This window comes from Dendrobates tinctorius, unplaced genomic scaffold, assembly GCF_039654945.1.
Source record: "Dendrobates tinctorius isolate UK_male_01 unplaced genomic scaffold, ASM3965494v1 ptg000226l, whole genome shotgun sequence".
In the NCBI taxonomy this organism is placed as follows: domain Eukaryota; kingdom Metazoa; phylum Chordata; class Amphibia; order Anura; family Dendrobatidae; genus Dendrobates; species Dendrobates tinctorius.
Window position 1 is genome coordinate 7,204,985 of NW_027361893.1, and position 19,807 is coordinate 7,224,791.

Here is a 19,807-nt window from a genome sequence, read left to right on the forward strand (position 1 = left end):
AGAGGAGCCAGAGTGAAGGCAGGGAGGAGAGTGACTTGCAGGGGCACCGAAAGGAGCTTGTGAGGAAAAAGCTGCGCAGTTATCGACGAGAGGGACTGTTACCGGAGACTGCTACCCACCCCCGTTCTCAGAGAATCGTCCCCGCTGTCCCCAGTCTTGGCGAGAGGGGAACTTTACCTCAGGTTGTGGCCGTGAGTACCCGTAACCAGGCCAGAAGCCTGGGCACTTCCCCCCAGCCTTCCCCTATCACGCCGACCCGTCCGTCACCGGCCTGAAGGTACGCCAACTCGTCACAGGCGAGATAAAAGGCTCGCTACCCTAGCTTAGGGAGAGACTCCTTGATAAAGGACGGCTACTGGTCCTCTGGGGAACTGCGTCATCACCGCGCGCCACCTCCATCATTTTCTTCAGGGCCTGTTACGCCCCAACGGCATCGCTTCCTTCAGGGCCTGTTGCGCCCCAGCGGCAGCGCTTTCTTCAGGGCCTGTTGCGCCCCAGCGGCAGTGTTTTCTTCAGGGCCTGTTGCGCCCCAGGGGCAGCGCTTTCTTCAGGGCCTGTTGCACCCCAGCGGCGTTTCCTTCAGGGCCTGTTGCGCCCCAGCGGCAGCGCTTTCTTCAGGGCCTGTTGCGCCCCAACGGCCTCGTTTTCTTCAGGGCCTGTTGCGCCCCAACGGTATTGTTTCTTCAGGGCCTGTTGCGCCCCAATGGTATTGCTTTCTTCAGGGCCTGTTGCGCCTCACCATCATCATTTTCTTCAGGGCCTGTTGAGCCCCATCCCTCCCAGGAGTAACGAGGCGTCAGGACAGGCGCCTCAGCGACCTCTACACGGCCACGTTCACGAACCTGTCAGCCCCTGGAAGGCTAGGTACCGCAATAGTGTTGTTAAGATTGTTGAGTCCCTGCGTGGACTGTTTGTCCCTGTATATCTTGTCTGTTCAGTTAAGCCCCAGCGGCTAGTTTGATAAAAAGTTATTTCACCAACCACCATCCGTCTAGTGTCTCGTCACTGCATCCTGCGAACCCTACACTTGGCGTAGTCGGCAGGATGCAGTCTCCGAGCGTAGACGGTGGTGGCACAGGTCAGGGGGAAGCTGTAGACTCTGTAAATAATGAGGGCCCCCGTACTAGCATTTCATTGGGGGCCATGCTGAACAACCTCCCTAGATTCTCCGGCTCCAATACTATGCTATGGAGCTGGACAGAGCGAATGCGGGGGCTCTTTCGGATGCACCCAATGACCCCTGACCTGGAAGCTGAAGTGGCACTCATGGCCCTAGACGGGGAGGTGCGGAGGTCAGTGATGTTGAAACCTCCGGGGCACCGCAACACTTTTGAAAAGGTGTTGCAGATAGTGGAACAGACCCACGGGGATCCCACTAATGTGGGAGAGTTAAGGACCCGTCTGTTTAGCCGGATGCAGGCAGAGGGGGAGACGATTACTCAGTATATGAATGTACTCCAAGAGTTGCATACGGCTATTGAAAGAAAAGACGGGGTAGGGGTAGGACCTGTTGACATTACCCTACGTGACCTACTGGTGACTGGACTGCGAGATCCACTGATAAAGCAGGCATTACGGGAACAGATCAGAATGAATCCCCAAATAGACTTTTCAGAAGTGGGAAGTCAGGCACGGGTTCGGGAGCAAGAGCAGGGGATGGCGGTCCCCGTGGGGAAGGTCCGAGGTGTGGAGGCCTCCTCGAACACAGTTGAGGAACCTCAGTGGGTGGAGGAGATGAAGCGAGAATTGAAAAATATTAAGAGCGAGTTGGCTGAAGTAAAGAGAAGAACCGAACCAGAGACTGGGCGACCCAGTGTTAATCCTGGTCCCTGGGGGTCACGCTCTCTGCGGGGTGGTCAATCTCTACCGGCCCGGTGTTATGAGTGTGGAGAACCAGGCCACTTCGCCCGAGAGTGTCCGCGGCGTGGGAGATACCCACCCCGGCGGCCATTAAACTAAAGGGCTCCGGGCTGGGGGGACGCCGTTCGGAGCCGAAAACCACAACTAGGGGTGGTGGAAGTCCCGAAGATTTGATAGCAAAGTGTCCGGTAGTTGGGGCAGAAGTAGAGGGCCGGGCCGTCCGGTGTCTGGTGGACACGGGGTCACAAGTAACCACTATGCCCGCAGCGTACTTTCAACGAAACTTTCCGGAGGCAGCAAGGCCTCAGTGGGGGCCCATGATTAGACTAGTAGCCGCCAACCAACTGCCGGTCCCGGTTGCCGGGGTAGTGTGGGTGCAGGTGACGTTGTGCGGTAAACCCCTCAGCCGCAGAGGGGTGGTGCTGACTCAAGGAGAAGCTGATCAACGACACCCCGTCACCCTAGGCATGAATATTTTAAAAGAGTTTGGTAACTTGTTGCTTAATGATCCCGCACAAAGGACACTGAAGCAGTGGGGTTCTCGCACAGCTCAGGGACAGGTATTCCAGCAGCTGGTGCGAGGTGCGCGGGTGCATCGGGACTGCCAGGGGGTGAGGCTCTGGGCAAGGTCATCGCGTCAGCGGTACCCCTGCTTGTGCTGCCTCCTGGACAGACAGTGGTGGCCCTGCCAATTTGGGCCTCGATACCTTTGGAAGGCGTAGAGGTGCAGGTGGAGCCGTGTCCCTCAGAGCACTTACCTCCCGGCATACTGGTGGCCCGTTCCCTCGCTACGGTGCGAAAAGGAACCGTCCTGGTCCTCTGCGTTAACCTTGAAGACCGAGATACCATTCTGAAAGCACGGACTGTACTGGCCAAACTAGTAAAGCCTTTAGAAGTGCTGCCCGCTCCTGCGGTTCAATTACAAGTACACCCCGAGGATCCTTGGGAGGTAACAATACGAACCTTACAGGCCCACGAAGTCTCGACACAAGAGAAGGTGCCGAAATATTTTGGAGCAGATGTGGGCCGAGCTTTCTGGACTAACTGCGGCCCAACTTTCACAAGTAAAAGCATTGCTGGGACAGTACCATGAAGTATTTGCTAGTCATGAGGACGACTTTGGGTGTACCACCGCCATCACTCATGAGATCCCCGCAGCAGGAGCGGCCCCTATCCGAGAACGATATCGACAGATTCCGCCACAACTCTATCAAGAGGTGAAAACTTTGCTGGCTCAGATGCTACAAAAAGGGGTGATACGGGAAAGTCAAAGCCCTTGGGCGGCCCCCATCGTGTTGGTCCGGAAGAAAGATGGTACACTACGATTCTGTGTGGATTATCGTAAATTGAATGCTTGCACTATTAAAGACTCATACCCACTGCCCCGCATAGAAGAATCTCTGTCTGCATTGGGCAAAGCAACATATTTTTCGACCCTGGACTTGGCCAGTGGGTACTGGCAGGTGCCCATGTCAGAAGAGGACAGAGCTAAGACGGCGTTCATAATGCCCATGGGACTGTTTGAGTTTAATCGAATGCCAATCGGGCTGGCGAACGCCCCTGGGACATTTCAGCGATTGATGGAGCGATGTCTAGGGGATCTCAATTTTGAGGCCACATTGATCTACCTGGACGACATCATTGTCTATGCCGCCTCCTTTGAGGACCACCTGAAGCGGTTGGGACAGGTACTCAGCCGACTGCAAAAGTACGGGTTGAAGGTGAAGCCTCAGAAATGCCACCTATTTCGCTCTCAGATTGAGTATCTGGGTCATGTCGTTTCGGCAGAGGGTGTGAGGCCATCCCGGGAGAAGATTGCTGCTATCCAGGAATGGCCTACCCCCGAGACGGTGAAAGACGTGCGGGCTTTTCTAGGGTTAGCTGGATATTACCGTCGTTTCGTAAAGAATTTTGCATGTCGAGCTCGAGCCCTGCATGACCTGCTGAAGGGGGCTCCCGCTGGGGCCAATGGCCGAAAAATCCAGTGGCAACACCCTCAGGAAGAGGCCTTCCGAGATCTCAAGGCTGCACTCTCGGATGCCCCAGTGTTGGCTTATGCGGATTTCTCTCAGCCGTTCATCCTGCACACTGACGGGAGTCTTCACGGGCTAGGGGCTGTGTTGTCACAGGTTCAGGATGGCCGGGAGAGGGTGATCGCATATGGAAGCCGTTCACTCCATGACTCCGAGCGTAACCCTGACAATTACAGCTCTTTTAAGCTCGAGCTCCTCGCAGTGGTGTGGGCTATGATGGAGAGATTCGCAGAGTACCTAGCGGGCTCCGAGGTGGTAGTGCGAACTGACAACAACCCACTGGCTCATTTGGAAAACGCCAAGTTGGGGGCTTTGGAGCAGCGATGGGTGGCCAGAATGGCGACGTACAATTACAAGATTATTTACAAAAGAGGGGCCGAGAATGTTCATGCAGATGCTCTCTCTAGGATTCGACATACAACTCCCGGACAGAATCGAGACGAAGAATTAGAAGGAGAGGAAATACCGTTCGCTCTTACCGCTGCCGTGCTCACCAATGCTGATGCAAAAGTATCTTCCCCAGAGGCCCACAGGGGCATCCTGGAACAATCTCGTGATAAGTGGATACAACAGCAACAAGAAGATGAAGAAGTTGGACTTCTCCGGACATGGGTCGCTGCTGGTCAATTACCCACTGATACTCAACGACAAGCTTTGACCCAAGACCTGTCGCTGATGCTGCGACAATGGGAGAGACTGATTATCCGAAAGGGACTACTGTACCGTAAAATCACTTCGCAAACAACCTCAACGACTGTTTGGCAGGTGGTTACGCCTGGAGCACAACTACAGGAACTGGCTCGAGAGGCTCACGAAAAAGGGGCCCACTTTGGAGTCAAAAAGACTTTGCAATGGTTACAACAGAAAGTTTATCACCCACGCTTGTCGGCTGTTGTGGACGAAGTTTGCCGTACCTGCCGCTTATGTGAATTGGCCAAACCGCCTGTTCAGAGGGCCGCAACACAGACGATTGTGACTTCAGAACCCTTTGAGCTCCTGACGGTGGATTATCTGCACATTGGTCCCACATTCCAGGGATACGAACACTGCCTCGTCATGGTGGATCATTTTACTAAGTTCGCTGTGGTCACCCCTACTCGAGACCAGACCGCGGAGGCAGCCGCCTCCGCAATTTGCAGAAACTTTATACAAGTGTACGGCTGTCCTCAACGTATACATTCTGACCAGGGAGCATGTTTTTTGGGGAAAGTTATGGAGGAACTACATCATCTTTATGGGATTGATAAATCCCGGACCACACCGTATCACCCGCAAGGAAATGGGGCTTGTGAGCGATTTAATCGGACATTGATTCAAATGCTACGCACTCTGGAGAGTGACAAGAAAGCTCGTTGGCCTGAATATGTTTCTGAATTAGTGTGGGTTTATAATAATCGGGTACATCGAGTAACGGGCTATACTCCTTATTTCCTGCTGTTTGGACGAGAGGGTAAAGGGATCACGGAGGTAGAGTTGGACCCCGAAGAGCCTCGGCCCTGGACCGGAGTGTCGTCTTGGGTCCGAAATCATCGCCATAGGTTGCAAACTCTTCACCGAATAGTACATACCAAACTTCAAGACTGGGAACACCCAGGCAAGAATACAACCTCCCCTCCCCATCTCCAAAGCGGGGACCGTGTGCTTGTACTAGATCAACGCCCCCAGAATAAACTGGAGCCACGCTGGGAAGAGAGTCCTTATCGCGTACTACGCCGTATCCATCCAGAAGGACCTGTGTACGAAATACGGCCCGAGCAGGATGAAACACTGCCCACCCGCATTGTGCATCATAATATGTTACGCCCGTGTATTTCCACCGACCCGAAGCAACTGAAACCCGTCCCGAAGACATCCGAACCGGAGTCCATATGCTGGGACTCGGACGACGAGGATTTCCCTCCAGCTCCCAAGGGCCCTCCACCCAATAATGAGCCAGTTGACACAATTAACCCACCGGCATCTTGCAGCCCACCGACGTCCACCACCCCAGAAAATTTCACCCCAGTCGAACTTAGACGCTCCGAGCGGTCAACAGCCGGCAAACCCCCCGAACGGTATGAACAAGACCAGTTCGTATGGCAACGAATATTGACACCTTCACAGACCAATCTCAATAGATTAACTCCCTCGCCCGAGGACTGGCGAGCTTACAGGGTGGGGGAATGTGGGGAGGAGGACCCCCGTGTAGTGATTGGGCCGGAACCAAGGGGACCGCCATCGGAGTTGTTGGGGGAATCACATCAGGGGGATTGCAAAGGGAGACATGCGACTGGGGTTGTCAGGGCAACAGGGGGCGGGGCTAGGGTAAAAGGAGCAGGGGACGCGCTGAAGTGGCAGTTGGAGAGGAGCCAGAGTGAAGGCAGGGAGGAGAGTGACTTGCAGGGGCACCGACAGGAGCTTGTGAGGAAAAAGCTGCGCAGTTATCGACGAGAGGGACTGTTACCGGAGACTGCTACCCACCCCCGTTCTCAGAGAATCGTCCCCGCTGTCCCCTGTCTTGGCGAGAGAGGAACTTTACCTCAGGTTGTGGCCATGAGTACCCGTAACCAGGCCACAGAGGCCTGGGCACTTCCCCCCAGCCTTCCCCTATCACGCCGACCCGGCCGTCACCGGCCTGAAGGTACGCCAACTCGTCACAGGCGAGATAAAAGGCTCGCTACCCTAGCTTAGGGAGAGACTCCTTGATAAAGGACGGCTACTGGTCCTCTGGGGAACTGCGTCATCACCGCGCACCACCTCCATCATTTTCTTCAGGGCCTGTTACGCCCCAACGGCATCGCTTCCTTCAGGGCCTGTTGCGCCCCAGCGGCAGCGCTTTCTTCAGGGCCTGTTGTGCCCCAGCGGGAGCGCTTTCTTCAGGGCCTGTTGCGCCCCTGCGGCAGCGTTTCCTTCAGGGCCTGTTGCGCCCCAGCGGCAGCGCTTTCTTCAGGGCCTGTTGCGCCCCAACGGCCTCGTTTTCTTCAGGACCTGTTGCGCCCCAACGGTATTGTTTCTTCAGGGCCTGTTGCGCCGCAACGGTATTGCTTTCTTCAGGGCCTGTTGCGCCCCACCGTCATCATTTTCTTCAGGGCCTGTTGAGCCCCATCCCTCCCAGGAGTAACGAGGCGTCAGGACAGGCGCCTCAGCGACCTCTACACGGCCACGTTCACGAACCTGTCAGCCCCTGGAAGGCTAGGTACCGCAATAGTGTTGTTAAGATTGTTGAGTCCCTGCGTGAACTGTTTGTCCCTGTATATCTTGTCTGTTCAGTTAAGCCCCAGCGGCTAGTTTGATAAAAAGTTATTTCACCAACCACCATCCGTCTAGTGTCTCGTCACTGCATCCTGCGAACCTGCAGAACCCTACACGGGCATGCTCAGATGGAGAAAAGCAGGACTTAGTCCCAGGGGCGTCTGCTCGCCGCTGACTAATGCTGGATGCTATAGCTGAACCTAGGGGCGGAAGCAGCAACCAAACGCATAGCATTAGCCTGAGCAAGACGATGGGACCGATGTCTCTGCTGAGCAGGAACCTCTGCCGCTGAAGAAGAATGGGAGACCGCAGAGGACATGGCTTGAGATTCCCCCTGTGCAGTGGCGGGAACTCGACGACTAACAGAACCATCATATTTTTCTTCAAGTGATTATCTAACTTGTCAGCACATTCTCTGTACGCTGTCATTTGGCCTTGTAGTTTACAGACCTGGACATGTAAGGGTCAGCTTCTCCTAATCCCAGGGGGGTAGGTGGATCCTCCAGATTGTAAGTCTATAGAAAAGGGCTTTCAATGACCAAAGTTATTTGAACAGTTTTGGGTGGAGGATAATGTTGTGGTCTAGTGGCAAAATGTTGATCACTTGATTGTGATATGGAATACACCATAAATAAAGCAGCCACACCCGGTGACGGAGGAGAATCTGTGACTTCTCTGCATTTAGTGGTTATTACTCACATGGGTAGTCATATGTAGGAATCTCCTCTTTACACCATTCATCACCCCACACATATGTCTCTGTAGTATTAATATGGGTCAGATCTTCACCCTGAAACAAATATTGTAAATGTCACAGACAGATGAGAAGTCACATCTATGATCAGCCCTTATCCTGCCATCTCCACCGTTCTCATTACACAAGTATAAAACATATAATACTGGTGGATAAAACAAGACTGAGCACAAGACCTTCACAGCCGTCTACACATCATAGGGGAGATATCTACCTGATTATCCTCAGGAACATTGGGATCTTCTTGTTTACAGTCCTGTGGAAGTAGAGGACGGGGACATCTCTCTGGTGTTGTCCTCTTATTGGATAGATCTGGAGGAAACACATACAGGGACTGAATTAATATTTTACATACAGATAATTATAGGCCTTGTGTATTTAGTCCTGTCTATTACCTGGTGATGTGAGGCACTGTGGAACCTCCATCATCATGTCCTTGTGCACATCTTTGTGTCCTTCTAAATACTCCCACTCCTCCATGGAGAAATAGACAGCGACATCCTGACACCTTATAAGAACCTGACACATACAATGATACCGTCATCCCCACGATCCCTTCATAGTGTTACTATATAATATCCCAGCATTCCCAGCAGTGTCACCTCTCCAGTCAGCAGCTCAATCATCTTGTAGGTGAGTTCCAGGATCTTCTGGTCATCGATGTCCTCATGTATCAGGGAGTGAGGTGGAGGCCCCGTGATTGGGCTCAGGGGTCTTCCCCATCTCTCAGACACAGGGTCCTGACAGCGCTCACTAGAGTTCTTCTTCACTACTGTGTAATCCTGGTTATGGAGAGACACATTAATAAATCTCACTACAGACATTTCCAGAGTCCTCACCTCTCCAGTTCTGTCCATCTGTTATTCCCATAGATAAGACTGATGTAATGTGACGTCATCAGAATCTCTCACCTCTCCAGTAAGCCGGAAGAGGATCTCTAGGGTGAGGTGTAATATCCTCTCCGCCATCTTGTCTCTGTCCATATCCATCCTTGATGGGTAAATCAGGAAAATTCTCTTATACAGAAGATCTTCACTGAGAGGATCCGATATTGTAGAGACCTGAATGAGAAGAAGATGAGCCGATGTAACATCATAAAAATCCTGTGTAATAATACAATTACTGGAGATAATAAGGGAAACATATGAGTTTTAACAATTTACAATATTTACTTTAGTTCTTTAAATCTATATATACATATAGCCAAAAATCTTTGTGTGGTAGCCCGTGGAATACAAAACCACATTTTTCAGCCAGTTTTAGAGAAATTTTGCAATTTTTGTCTTTAACACCAGACTAAAACTACTGCGAACATTAACCCCTTAGTGACGGAGCCAAATTTTTGAAATCTGACCAGTGTCCCTTTATGTGGTAATAACTCTGGAACGCTTCAACAAATCCCAATGATTTTGAGAATGTTTTTTCGGGACACATTGTACTTTATGATAACAGTAAATTTAGGTCAATATGTTTTGTTTTTATTTATAAAAAATATCAGAAATTTGAGAAAAATGTTAAAAAATTAGCAATTTTCAAACCTTGAATGCTTATCCCTTTAATCCATATTGTCATACCACACAAAAACATTCATAAATAACATTTTCCACTTGTCTGATTTACATCAGCACCATTTGTAAAATGTTCTATTATTTTGTTAGCATTTTAGGAGGTTTAAAAATGTAGAAGTAATTTTTCATTTTATCAAGGAAATTTACAAAAAATTTTTTTTAGGGACCTATACAGGTTTGAAGTGACTTTGGGGGTCCTATATATTGGAAAACCCCCAAAAGTGATACCATTTTAAAAACAGCACCCCCTGACATATTGAAAACTGCTGTCAGGTAGTTTATTAACCCTTCAGGTCATTTTCAGGAATTAATGCAAAGTGGTATGACAGAAATGAAAAAGTGTATTTTTACCACCTAAATGCCGCTAACTTCTGAACAGGTTACAACGGCCATCAGGCTTTAAGGCCGCTATTTGGCTGTGAATTGCCATGGAATATATGAAAATTAGTTAGAAAATGTAAGCTCAAAAAGTCAAGAGGAGTTAGAAGGGAGCATTACTAAACCAATCATATGTAAAATACAACCTTTATTGAAGCTTGATCTAAAAAGACAAACACACAGAAACCAACAAGTAACCGTGTCACCTATTATGGCCCTACGCTGGGGTCCTGATAGCAGCTACCTACCAGCGGAGGTTGGCACCCTAAACACAGTCGAGATTGGCGCCCCCGCTCATCGATGGCTGACCCTATTGCTCCTAGATAACCCTGGACTGGTGCAGCAAGCATACATTTAACCAGGAAAGGAGTATAAAGGTGCCGCCCAAGTAGGTTAATAATAATAATAATAATAAATTTTATTTTTATAGCGCCGACATATTCCGCAGCACTTTACATTTCAGAGGGGATTTGTACAGACAATAGACATTACAGCATAACAATCACATACAGTAGATTATAACAAATACCAAGAGGAGTGAGGGCCCTGCTCGCAAGCTTACAGTCTATGAGGAAAGAGGTAGACACGAAAGGTGGGTGGTAACAGTTGCTCTGATTGTATGGACCAGCCATAATGTTAAGTGTGTAACAGTACAGACACAGAGGGCTAATGGATGCATAAAGCATGTGGGAACATGATGCTGGGAACCTGGTTATGGTAAAACTTTTGGCTCTGCCACACAGGGATAGATTAGGTTAATGTGTTGAGGCGATAGGCCAGTCTGAATAAATGCGTTTTCAGGACACGCTTAAAATTGTGGGGATTGGGGACTAATCGTATTGACCTGGGAAGTGCATTCCAAATAATTGGCGCGGCACGTGTAAAGTCTTGGAGACGGGAGTGGGAGGTTCTGACTATTGAGGATGCTAACCTCAGGTCATCAGCAGAACGGAGGGCGCGGGTAGGGTGGTATACTGAAACAAGGGAGGAGATGTAGGGTGGTGCTGAGCCATGGAGGGCTTTGTTGGTGAGGGTAATAAGTTTATACTGAATTCTGGAGTGGATGGGTAGCCAGTGTAATGACTGGCACAAGGTAGAGGCATCGGTGTAACGATTGGTGAGGAATATGATCCTGGCTGCAGCATTCAAGACAGATTGGAGAGGGGAGAGTTTGGTAAGAGGGAGACCGATTAGAAGAGAGTTACAATAGTCGAGACGAGAATGAATAAGAGAAACAGTAAGAGTTTTTGCAGAGTCAAAAGTAAGAAAAGGTCGAATTCTAGAAATGTTTTTGAGGTGCAGATGACAAGAGCGAGCCAGTGATCGAATGTGGGGGGCAAAGGAAAGCTCGGAATCAAGTATGACCCCAAGACAGCGGGCATGTTGCTGGGGAGTAATAGTGGAACCACACACAGAAATAGCAATGTCGGGTATAGGTACATTAGTAGCGGGAGGAAACACCAGGAGTTCAGTCTTTGACAGGTTCAGTTTCAGATATAGTGAGGACATGATATTAGACACAGCGTTTAGACAATCGCCAGTGTTTTCTAGAAAGGCTGGCGTGATGTCAGGAGAAGAAGCGTATAATTGGGTGTCATCAGCATAGAGATGGTACTGGAAACCAAATCTACTGATTGTTTGACCAATAGGGGCAGTGTACAAGGAGAAGAGGAGGGGGCCTAGAACCGATCCTTGAGGAACCCCAACAGTAAGGGGAAGGTGAGAGGAGGAGGAACCGGCAAAAGAAACAGTAAAGGAGCGGTCGGAGAGATAGGAGGAGAACCAGGAGAGAACGGTGTCCTTGAGGCCAATGGAATGGAGCATAGTGAGGAGGAGCTGATGATCCACAGTGTCGAATGCTGCAGAGAGATCCAAGAGAATTAGCATGGAGTAATGACCATTTGATTTAGCTGTTAGCAGATCATTAGAGACTTTAGTGAGGGCAGTTTCAGTGGAGTCTAAAGAGCGGAAACCGGATTGGAGAGGGTCGAGAACAGAGTTTTCTGAGAGATAGCGGATAAGACGGGAGTGGACCAGGCGTTCCAGGAGTTTAGAGATGAAGGGAAGATTAGAGACAGGTCTATAGTTAGCGGCACAGTTTTGGTCGAGGGATGGTTTTTTAAGTAGTGGATGTATGATGGCATGCTTAAATGAGGGAAAAATACCAGAAGAGAGAGAGAGGTTAAATATTTTAGTTAGGTGAGGGGTGACAGCAGGGGAAAGGGACTGGAGGAGATGTGACAGAAATGGGTCACTGGTGCAAGTAGTTGGGCGAGAAGATGCAAGGAGCCTGCTTACTTCTTCTTCTGTGACTGGTTCAAAATCAGAGAGTGAGTTAGATGCAGTGGGGGAGGGAGGACAGTGCATGGTATGAGGGGATTTGGAGATAATTTCCTGTCGGATCTGGTCAATTTTTTCTTTGAAGTAATTGGCCAGATCGTCAGCTCGGAGCTCCGTGGTTGGGGCCTGTACTCTTGGATTGAGTAGAGAATGAAAAGTGTCAAAGAGACGTTTCGGGTTATTGGACAGTGAGGTGATGAGGGTGTTGAAATAGGTTTGTTTGGAGAGGTGAAGGGCAGTGTTGTATGTTCTAAGCATAAACTTAAAATGGATGAAATCTTCGTGTAGATTGGATTTTCTCCACAGACGTTCGGCGCACCTGGAGCACCGCTGCAGGAAACGTGTTTGCACCGTGTGCCAGGGTTGTCGCCGTCTGTGTTGTGGTGTTCTATTTATAGGGGGTGCAAATTCATCCAGGGCACTTTGAAGTGTTTCATTGTAATGCTTCAATGCAGAATCAGGACATGAGAGGGAGGAGATAGGGGCCAATGAAGACTGCAAGTTCTTCAGAAGTTTCTGGGTGTTAATGGCCTGTATGTTTCTATAAGTCTGGACAGTGGGGGGTGACCTGAGCAGCCTGGCAGTTCTTTATAGAGAATGAAAGAAGATTGTGGTCAGAGAGCGGGAGAGGGGAGTTTGCAAAATCATCCACTGCACAAAGCCGAGAGAAGACCAAGTCGAGGGAGTTTCTGTCTTCATGCGTTGGAGAATTAGTAAGCTGCGAAAGGCCAAATGAGGAGGTTAGAGATAAAAGGTGAGTAGCAGATGGGGAGAGGGGAAGAGCAATGGGGATGTTGAAATCTCCCATGATGAGGGTAGGGATGTCACAGGAGAGAAAATATGGAAGCCAAGTGGCAAAATGATCCAGGAACTGATGGGAGGGGCCGGGAGGACGATACACCACCGCCACTTGCATGGAGAAGGGGGTGTAGAGTCGGACGGCATGGACCTCAAAAGAAGGGAAGACAAGTGAGGGTACTTGAGGGATAACCTGAAAGGTACATTTTGGTGATAGGAGCAGACCAACGCCTCCACCAGCTCTATTGTCTGATCTTGGGGTATGAGAGAAGTGTAGCCCCCCGTATGAAAGAGCAGCAGCAGCGGTAGTATCTGACTGCTGGATCCAGGTTTCAGTAAGAGCCAGGAGGTTAAGAGAATTAGAAAGGAAGAAGTCATGAATGAAGGAGAGTTTGTTACACACTGAGCGAGAATTCCAAAGTGCACAATTAAGAGAGACAGATGGCATGCAGGGAATATTAATAAGATTAGAGGGGTTTCTGAGTGTAGCAGTGGGGGGGTTTGACTTTCTATAACATGGGGGACCAGGGTTGGGAGCAATGTCTCCTGCGACTAGGAGAAGGAGGATAGAAAGAGTGAGCAGATGGTTAAGTGATTTGTGAGAGCGTCTCTGGTGTTGAATGGTGGGACTGCCTGGATCTGTGCAATTTAACAATGTGAAAAGAGCGTGAGTGCTATACATAGGAGAGGAAAGAAGCGAGGGGCCAATATGGATGGAGTATAGAGAGTTAATGCCAGGGCGGTGGATGTGTGTGAATGCAGCGGCCAGGATAAAAAATTACACAAATGCATATGGTATATATTTGTTGTACTCCTAATGTACAGGGAGTAGATGTATATAAATGTCTTACCTGTCTCCTGCCCTGTCTAACAGCCATGTTATAACTGCCAGAAGTACTTTGATACATGTACTTCGATTACATGTGCATAAATGCTACCCCTGCATAAATGCTCCCCCTAGCTATGTCTGAATATATAGGAGGTTAAGGCTAAGTTTTTTTTTTTTTTGTTTTGTTTTTTGTTGGCTCTCTCTTCTCGTTAATCAATCACACTAAATTGAGACACCAGGACCCAATAAAATGTTGTGGTCAGATAAACACATGTCCAGCACTACATGGATCATACAGCACTTTGAAAAGTTTCTTGACCTCACAACATAAGGGGACAAGCAGAGTAAGTTGAAAAAACTATATACCAGATATAAGTTTGCAGAGTTGAAAACACATAGATAGCATTCAGGATTAACTGCTTGCTGACATTGAATGGAGACACAGGAGTGGATTCAGAGCAGAGATTGGAAAAGCTGGTTACCAGATATAAGTTTGCAGAGTTGAAAACACATAGATAGCATTCAGGATTAACTGCTTGCTGACATTGAATGGAGACACAGGAGTGGATTCAGAGCAGAGGTTCATCAATAAGCAACAATAGAAAAGGTGCAAAAAAGGTGTCGTAAACACAAGACATAAAGTGACACATGCAAACAAATGAGTACCTGACTAAACTGTTCCCTGTGACTGAAAACCTTCCTGTCAGCGGAGGTTGGCACCCTAATGGTCAGCGGAATGGCGCCCCCGCTCCACGACGGCTATCCCTGAAGTCCCTGATGTGGCTAATAAATCAAATGAGGATAGCAAAAACTAGATAACCAGAAGGTACATTTTGACCCATTAGTCCATCATTGACCCATATGAGAAAGTACAATTCATATTGATAACAGTAAAATGGTACTCAAGGTTAGTAGTCGATGAAGTGAAACCTCAACGCATTTCTCGTATTTGGATCATCAGGAGGTAGATAATCAGATGCTGTGTGAAAAGTGACCAAAACACCCCATATACATAACCTAGCCATCAGGACACAGTCAATAACCGATAACCCCTCCTCTATATTGCAGAGGTCTCATTTGCAAGATGTAGTTCAATGGGGCTAAATCATAGTTAAAAGCATACAAATGGCCATGCCCTTATACTCTATAAACAGGATAAAGGCTTAGTGAATTGGTTGGATCAGCCCTCAGTAGGTAGATACAGCTGTCCATCACATTTATGACCAAAGAGTTAATAGGCTAGGGGGCGGTGGTAGTCAGCGTGCGTTCCACATGGAGCGCAGATCAGCTCACAGCTGTTAGAAAATGCTGCCCGGAAGTAATAACGCTGGGTGCGCTTAACTAAGGGCGCAGATCAACGATGCACTGCGCATGTCAGATATCCCTATAAGCAAAGTACAGGCTGCCGCCACCACTGCGCATGCCCAGATCGTCTCCCAGGAAACAGAAAACCACAGCAATACACTGCGCATGTCAGACATGCTAAGCATGGGTTTAGTTTGTAACAGGGAGTTCCTATCTTGAATCGAAGCAAAATTATATGATTGTTCGATGATAGACCTAGGGTAACCCTTTTCCAGAAACCTCCTCTAGGTCTATCATCAAACAATCATATAATTTTGCTTCGATTCTAGATAGGAACTCCCTGATACAAACTAAACATAACAGCTCTGAGAAAATATTGGATGTGACAAGAATTATTGGCACCTTTGATTGCCAGAATAATAGAGGCAGGGGGATCCGATATTCTAACATCAGACCCCGATTTGAATGGGATTGTAGGCCCGCACCCCATGATAACATTTAGGAAGGGGCGTTCTATTAAGGACAACTTGGACTCCTTTTTAAATCCTGCCAAATGGTTTAGTGGCCTAGGAGGATGGATTTCTGGTATTGTACAGACTCGCATGCAGATTTTTATTATTTTGTTTATTGCTCTATGTAGCTGTAAAAGCGCTAATATATGTATTACCTAAGCTATGTGTAAGAAAAGAATCTAAGACTGAGCCTTCCATAGTGTATCACAGACCCCAGATAACCACTGCTGACGGGGGAAGTGAGTGTCCACACTGAGGGTGGATGGGTGAAGCAGGTAGGAAGCCCCCTTATGGGTACTAGACCCATGAGACAGTATCTCCATTGTGAACCTCAGCTGACCCTGTGGCAAAAGGTTATACCATTTGTAAAAGGGGGAAATTGATATAGAAGGGTTAATGTTTTTCCTTTTATTGCTAGAATTTGTTCTTATATTGTTGTAGCCTTATAGTCTCCGATTCAAGGATTTTATACTTCTTATCTCATGTGCCATGTTTTCCAGAATCAGCAAGAACATGTTCTGGGTACATGGTAAATAAAGGTCAGCATGACTCTGGGTAACAGGGGGAGCTACACTGAGTTACATCGCTGTAAATGGTATAAAATACTGCTTCTCAAGTCACCACCCGTGTGCATTCTTTTCTCCAAGCTCGTTATTTGGGGGCCTTATCTCTTAATTCGACCTCAACAGCTGATATGTGCCCGCAATAGGCGCAGGTGGAATCGCAATCCACTCGCGCCCATTAACTAGTTAAATCCCGTTGTCAAACGCTGACAGCGGGATTTAACCAGCGCTTCCGGTGTCGGGCCGGAAATACGCCCCTCGCCGACCCGTCATGTGATCGGGGGGTCAGCGATGCATTAGCATAACAACCTGAGGTCTCCTAGAGACCTCTATGGTTGTTGATGAGGCATTGCTAAGAGCGCCACCCGGTGGTCGGCGCTCATAGCAATGCTATAATTCTGCTACAGATAGGCGATCTGCTCATCGCCTATATGTAGCATAGCCGATCGAGTTGTGGATGCTTCTAGCTTCCCATGGAGGCTATTGAAGCCTGACAAAATTAAAAAAAAAAGTTTTAAAAAATATGAAAAAAATATAAAAGTTTAAATCACCCCCCTTTCGCCCTATTAAAAAAAGTAAAAAAAAAAAAAAAAAAAATCACAGATACACATATTAGGTATCGCCGCGTTCAGAATCGCCCGATCTATCAATAAAAAAATAGGATTAACCCCATCGCTAAACAGCATAGCGGAAAAAAATTGAAACACCAGAATTACGTTTTTTTAGTAGCCGCAACATTGCATTAAAATGCAATAACGGGCGATCAATAGATCGTATCTGCACCAAAATGGTATTCATTAAAAACGTCAGCTCAGCACAAAAAAATAAAGCTCTGACCCAACCCGAGATCAAGAAAAATGGAGACGCTACGGGTCTTGGAAAATGGCAAAAAAAATTTTTTTTAGCAAAATTTGGCATTTTTTTCACCACTTAGATAAAAGAGAACCTAGATATGTTTCGTGTCTATGAACTCGTAATGACCTCCCTAAATCTGACATTTTCCTCTCCATGGGTGGCACCATAATAACACTCCGGCAGCAGGCGCGCTGTCTGGGTGTTATGTTTGACACCAATCTCTCCTTCACCTCCCATATACAATCTCTTGCCCGCTCTTGCCGCTTACACCTAAAGGACATAATAATTCGCCCTTTTCTCACCATGGGAACAACAAAAACCCTTACTGTCGCCCTGATCTACTCCAGCCTGGACTACTGCAACGCTCTATTAAGTGGCCTCCCCGTCACTCGACTATCCCCTCTCCAGTCCATACTTAATGCAGCGGCCAGGATCGTCCATCGGGCTAATCTGTACTTGGACGTGTCCACTCTTCGCCAATCGTTACACTGGCTGCCCATTCATTACAGGATACAATTCAAAGTACTTGTTGTCACCCACAAAGCTCTCCACAGTGCGGCAACCCCTACATCTCCTCCCTCATTTCTGTCTATCGGTCTAACCGACCACTGCGCTCTGCAAACGACTTTCGACTAACCTCTGCACTAATCCGTACCTCCCACTCCCGTCTCCAAGACTTCTCCCGCACTGCGCCAATCATCTGGAATGCTCTACCCCAAGACATCAGGACTATCCACAATTTGCATAGTTTTAGGCGCTCCCTCAAAACACATTTGTTCAGAGCGGCCTATCAGGTTCACTATTCAAAGTCATTCTATGTGTAAGTGTGTGTGTGTAGCCCATTCACTATCTCCATGTATCCCTCACTCCCTCAAGATGGCTGGACCTTCATTGTGAATACAAAGTACAGGTGTGTATCTCCCCCACCTCATTGTAGATTGTAAGCGCTCACGAGCAGGGTCGTCTTATTTCGTCTTATTTTGCTTTAATTATTGTATTGTTAACGTTGTTACTTATGACTTGTGTTTTGAAACTGTTAAACTGTAAAGCGCTGCGGAATATGTTGGCGCTATATAAATAAAGATTATTATTATTATTATCATAATGACCCCGAGAATCATAATGTCAGGTCAGTTTTAGCATTTAGTGAACCTAGCAGAAAAGCCAGGCAAAAAACAAGTGTGGGATTGCACTTTTTTAGCAATTTCACCGCACTTGGAATGTTTTTCCCGTTTTCGAGTACATGACATGGTAAAACCAATGGTGTCATTCAAAAGTACAACTCGTCCCGCAAAAAACAAGCCCTCACATGGCCATATTGACGGAAAAATAAAAAAAGTTATGGCTCTGGAAAGAGGGGAGCGAAAAACGAAAACGTAAAAACGAAAATACCTCCGGGACTAAAGGGGTTAAACGAAGGGTTCCAACAATTTGGACCATGTGTGTATATGAAGGCCTCATGGCTCATTCAGCATCAGGATCACCCCTGAATCTAGTGCTCTTGGAAACTCCCGTCTGTAATATCACTGAGATCTTTCAAAAATCTGGGGGGATCCAATCACTTAATGGGGGGAATTGTACTTTTTCCAATGTTACCTGTTACGGAAGCAACTCCAGCAGACGAGCAGAATACTCTGAGGCCGCTGATCATGTGACCCCTGACTCCTCCCCTCCTGTGACCTCATCACAGGTCCTGGGCGCACAGAGCAGCCATATATGTGGAGGGAAGAGGCTAAATCCAAGTTGGCTAAAGGACCTCTGCTGACGTCATGCCCATGTGACCAGAGGGGGCGGTGCCTCTATCTCTATATAGCAGACACAAGGAAGCTGCGGGTGTCATGGCAGGATTTGGAGTATTTTTGGGGTCACAGATCAGGTAAGTGGATGTTCATGCAGGAGCTGGGAGTCTGCCTGGGGAGAAGGGAGTGATGTTGCTTGCATGGGGCTGCATGTGCATGCTGGAGGGGGTCTGCCTGGGGAGAAGGGTTGATGTTGGTTGCATGCGGCTGCATGTGCATGCTGGAGAAGGGGGTGACGTTGCTTGCATGGGGCTGCATGTGCATGCTGGAGGGGGGTCTGCCTGGGGAGAAGGGTGTGATGTTGCTTGCATGCGGCTGCATGCTGGAGGTGGGTCTTCCTGGGGAGAAGGGGGTGATGTTGTTTGCATGGGGCTGCATGTGCATGCTGGAGGGGGGGTCTGCCTGGGGAGAAGGGTGTAATGTTGCTTGCATGGGACTGCATGCTGGGAATTTTTCTGGGGAAGTGGGTGTAGGTTGCATGGGACTGCATGCTCAGGGTCTGCCTAGGAAAGGAAGTGCGCTGCCACTCTCCCTGCCGGGTGCGCTGCCGCTCTATCCAAGGTTTGCCCACGGTGCCGAACCTTTAAGGCTAGGGACCCCCTGTTTTGGTCACTGTGACGTGGTCGTTGGCTTCATACAGTCTGATCAGAATGTAAAGTTTGTACATTTTAGCTGATGAGTATTAGATCAAGGTATGAATATTGGGAGGTGCGGCTATTATTATTATTATTATGCAGTTATATAGCGCCATTTATTCCATGGCGCTTTACATGTGAAAAGGGGAAATATAGACAAGTATAATAAACATGTGTAAGACAAGGGACACACAAGTACATAAGGAGAGGGGACCCTGCCCGTGAGAGCTCACAGTCTACAGGGATGGGTGAGGATACGGTAGGAGAGGGTGGAGCAGGTCGTACGGTGGTTCAGTAGACCGAGGATCATTGCAGGCTGTAGGCTTGTCGGAACAGGTGGGGGTTCA

At 48.4% G+C, this 19,807-nt stretch overlaps 1 protein-coding gene across 1 annotated transcript in view; it reads right to left on the minus strand.

The window, feature by feature from the left end:
• LOC141059316 (oocyte zinc finger protein XlCOF8.4-like) overlaps positions 1-18,738 on the minus strand; it is a 34,902-nt gene extending 16,164 nt beyond the window's left edge. Inside the window, exons 1-6 of the mRNA XM_073555642.1 lie at positions 18,623-18,738; positions 8,790-8,939; positions 8,481-8,660; positions 8,274-8,397; positions 8,093-8,190; positions 7,824-7,914 (exon numbers count right to left, since the gene is read on the minus strand). Of these exons, the coding sequence (XP_073411743.1) occupies positions 7,824-7,914; positions 8,093-8,190; positions 8,274-8,397; positions 8,481-8,660; positions 8,790-8,867 (571 nt within the window). The 5' untranslated portion in view covers positions 8,868-8,939; positions 18,623-18,738. The remainder of the gene's footprint in view (positions 1-7,823; positions 7,915-8,092; positions 8,191-8,273; positions 8,398-8,480; positions 8,661-8,789; positions 8,940-18,622) is intronic.
• Between the last annotated feature and the right edge of the window lie 1,069 nt (positions 18,739-19,807).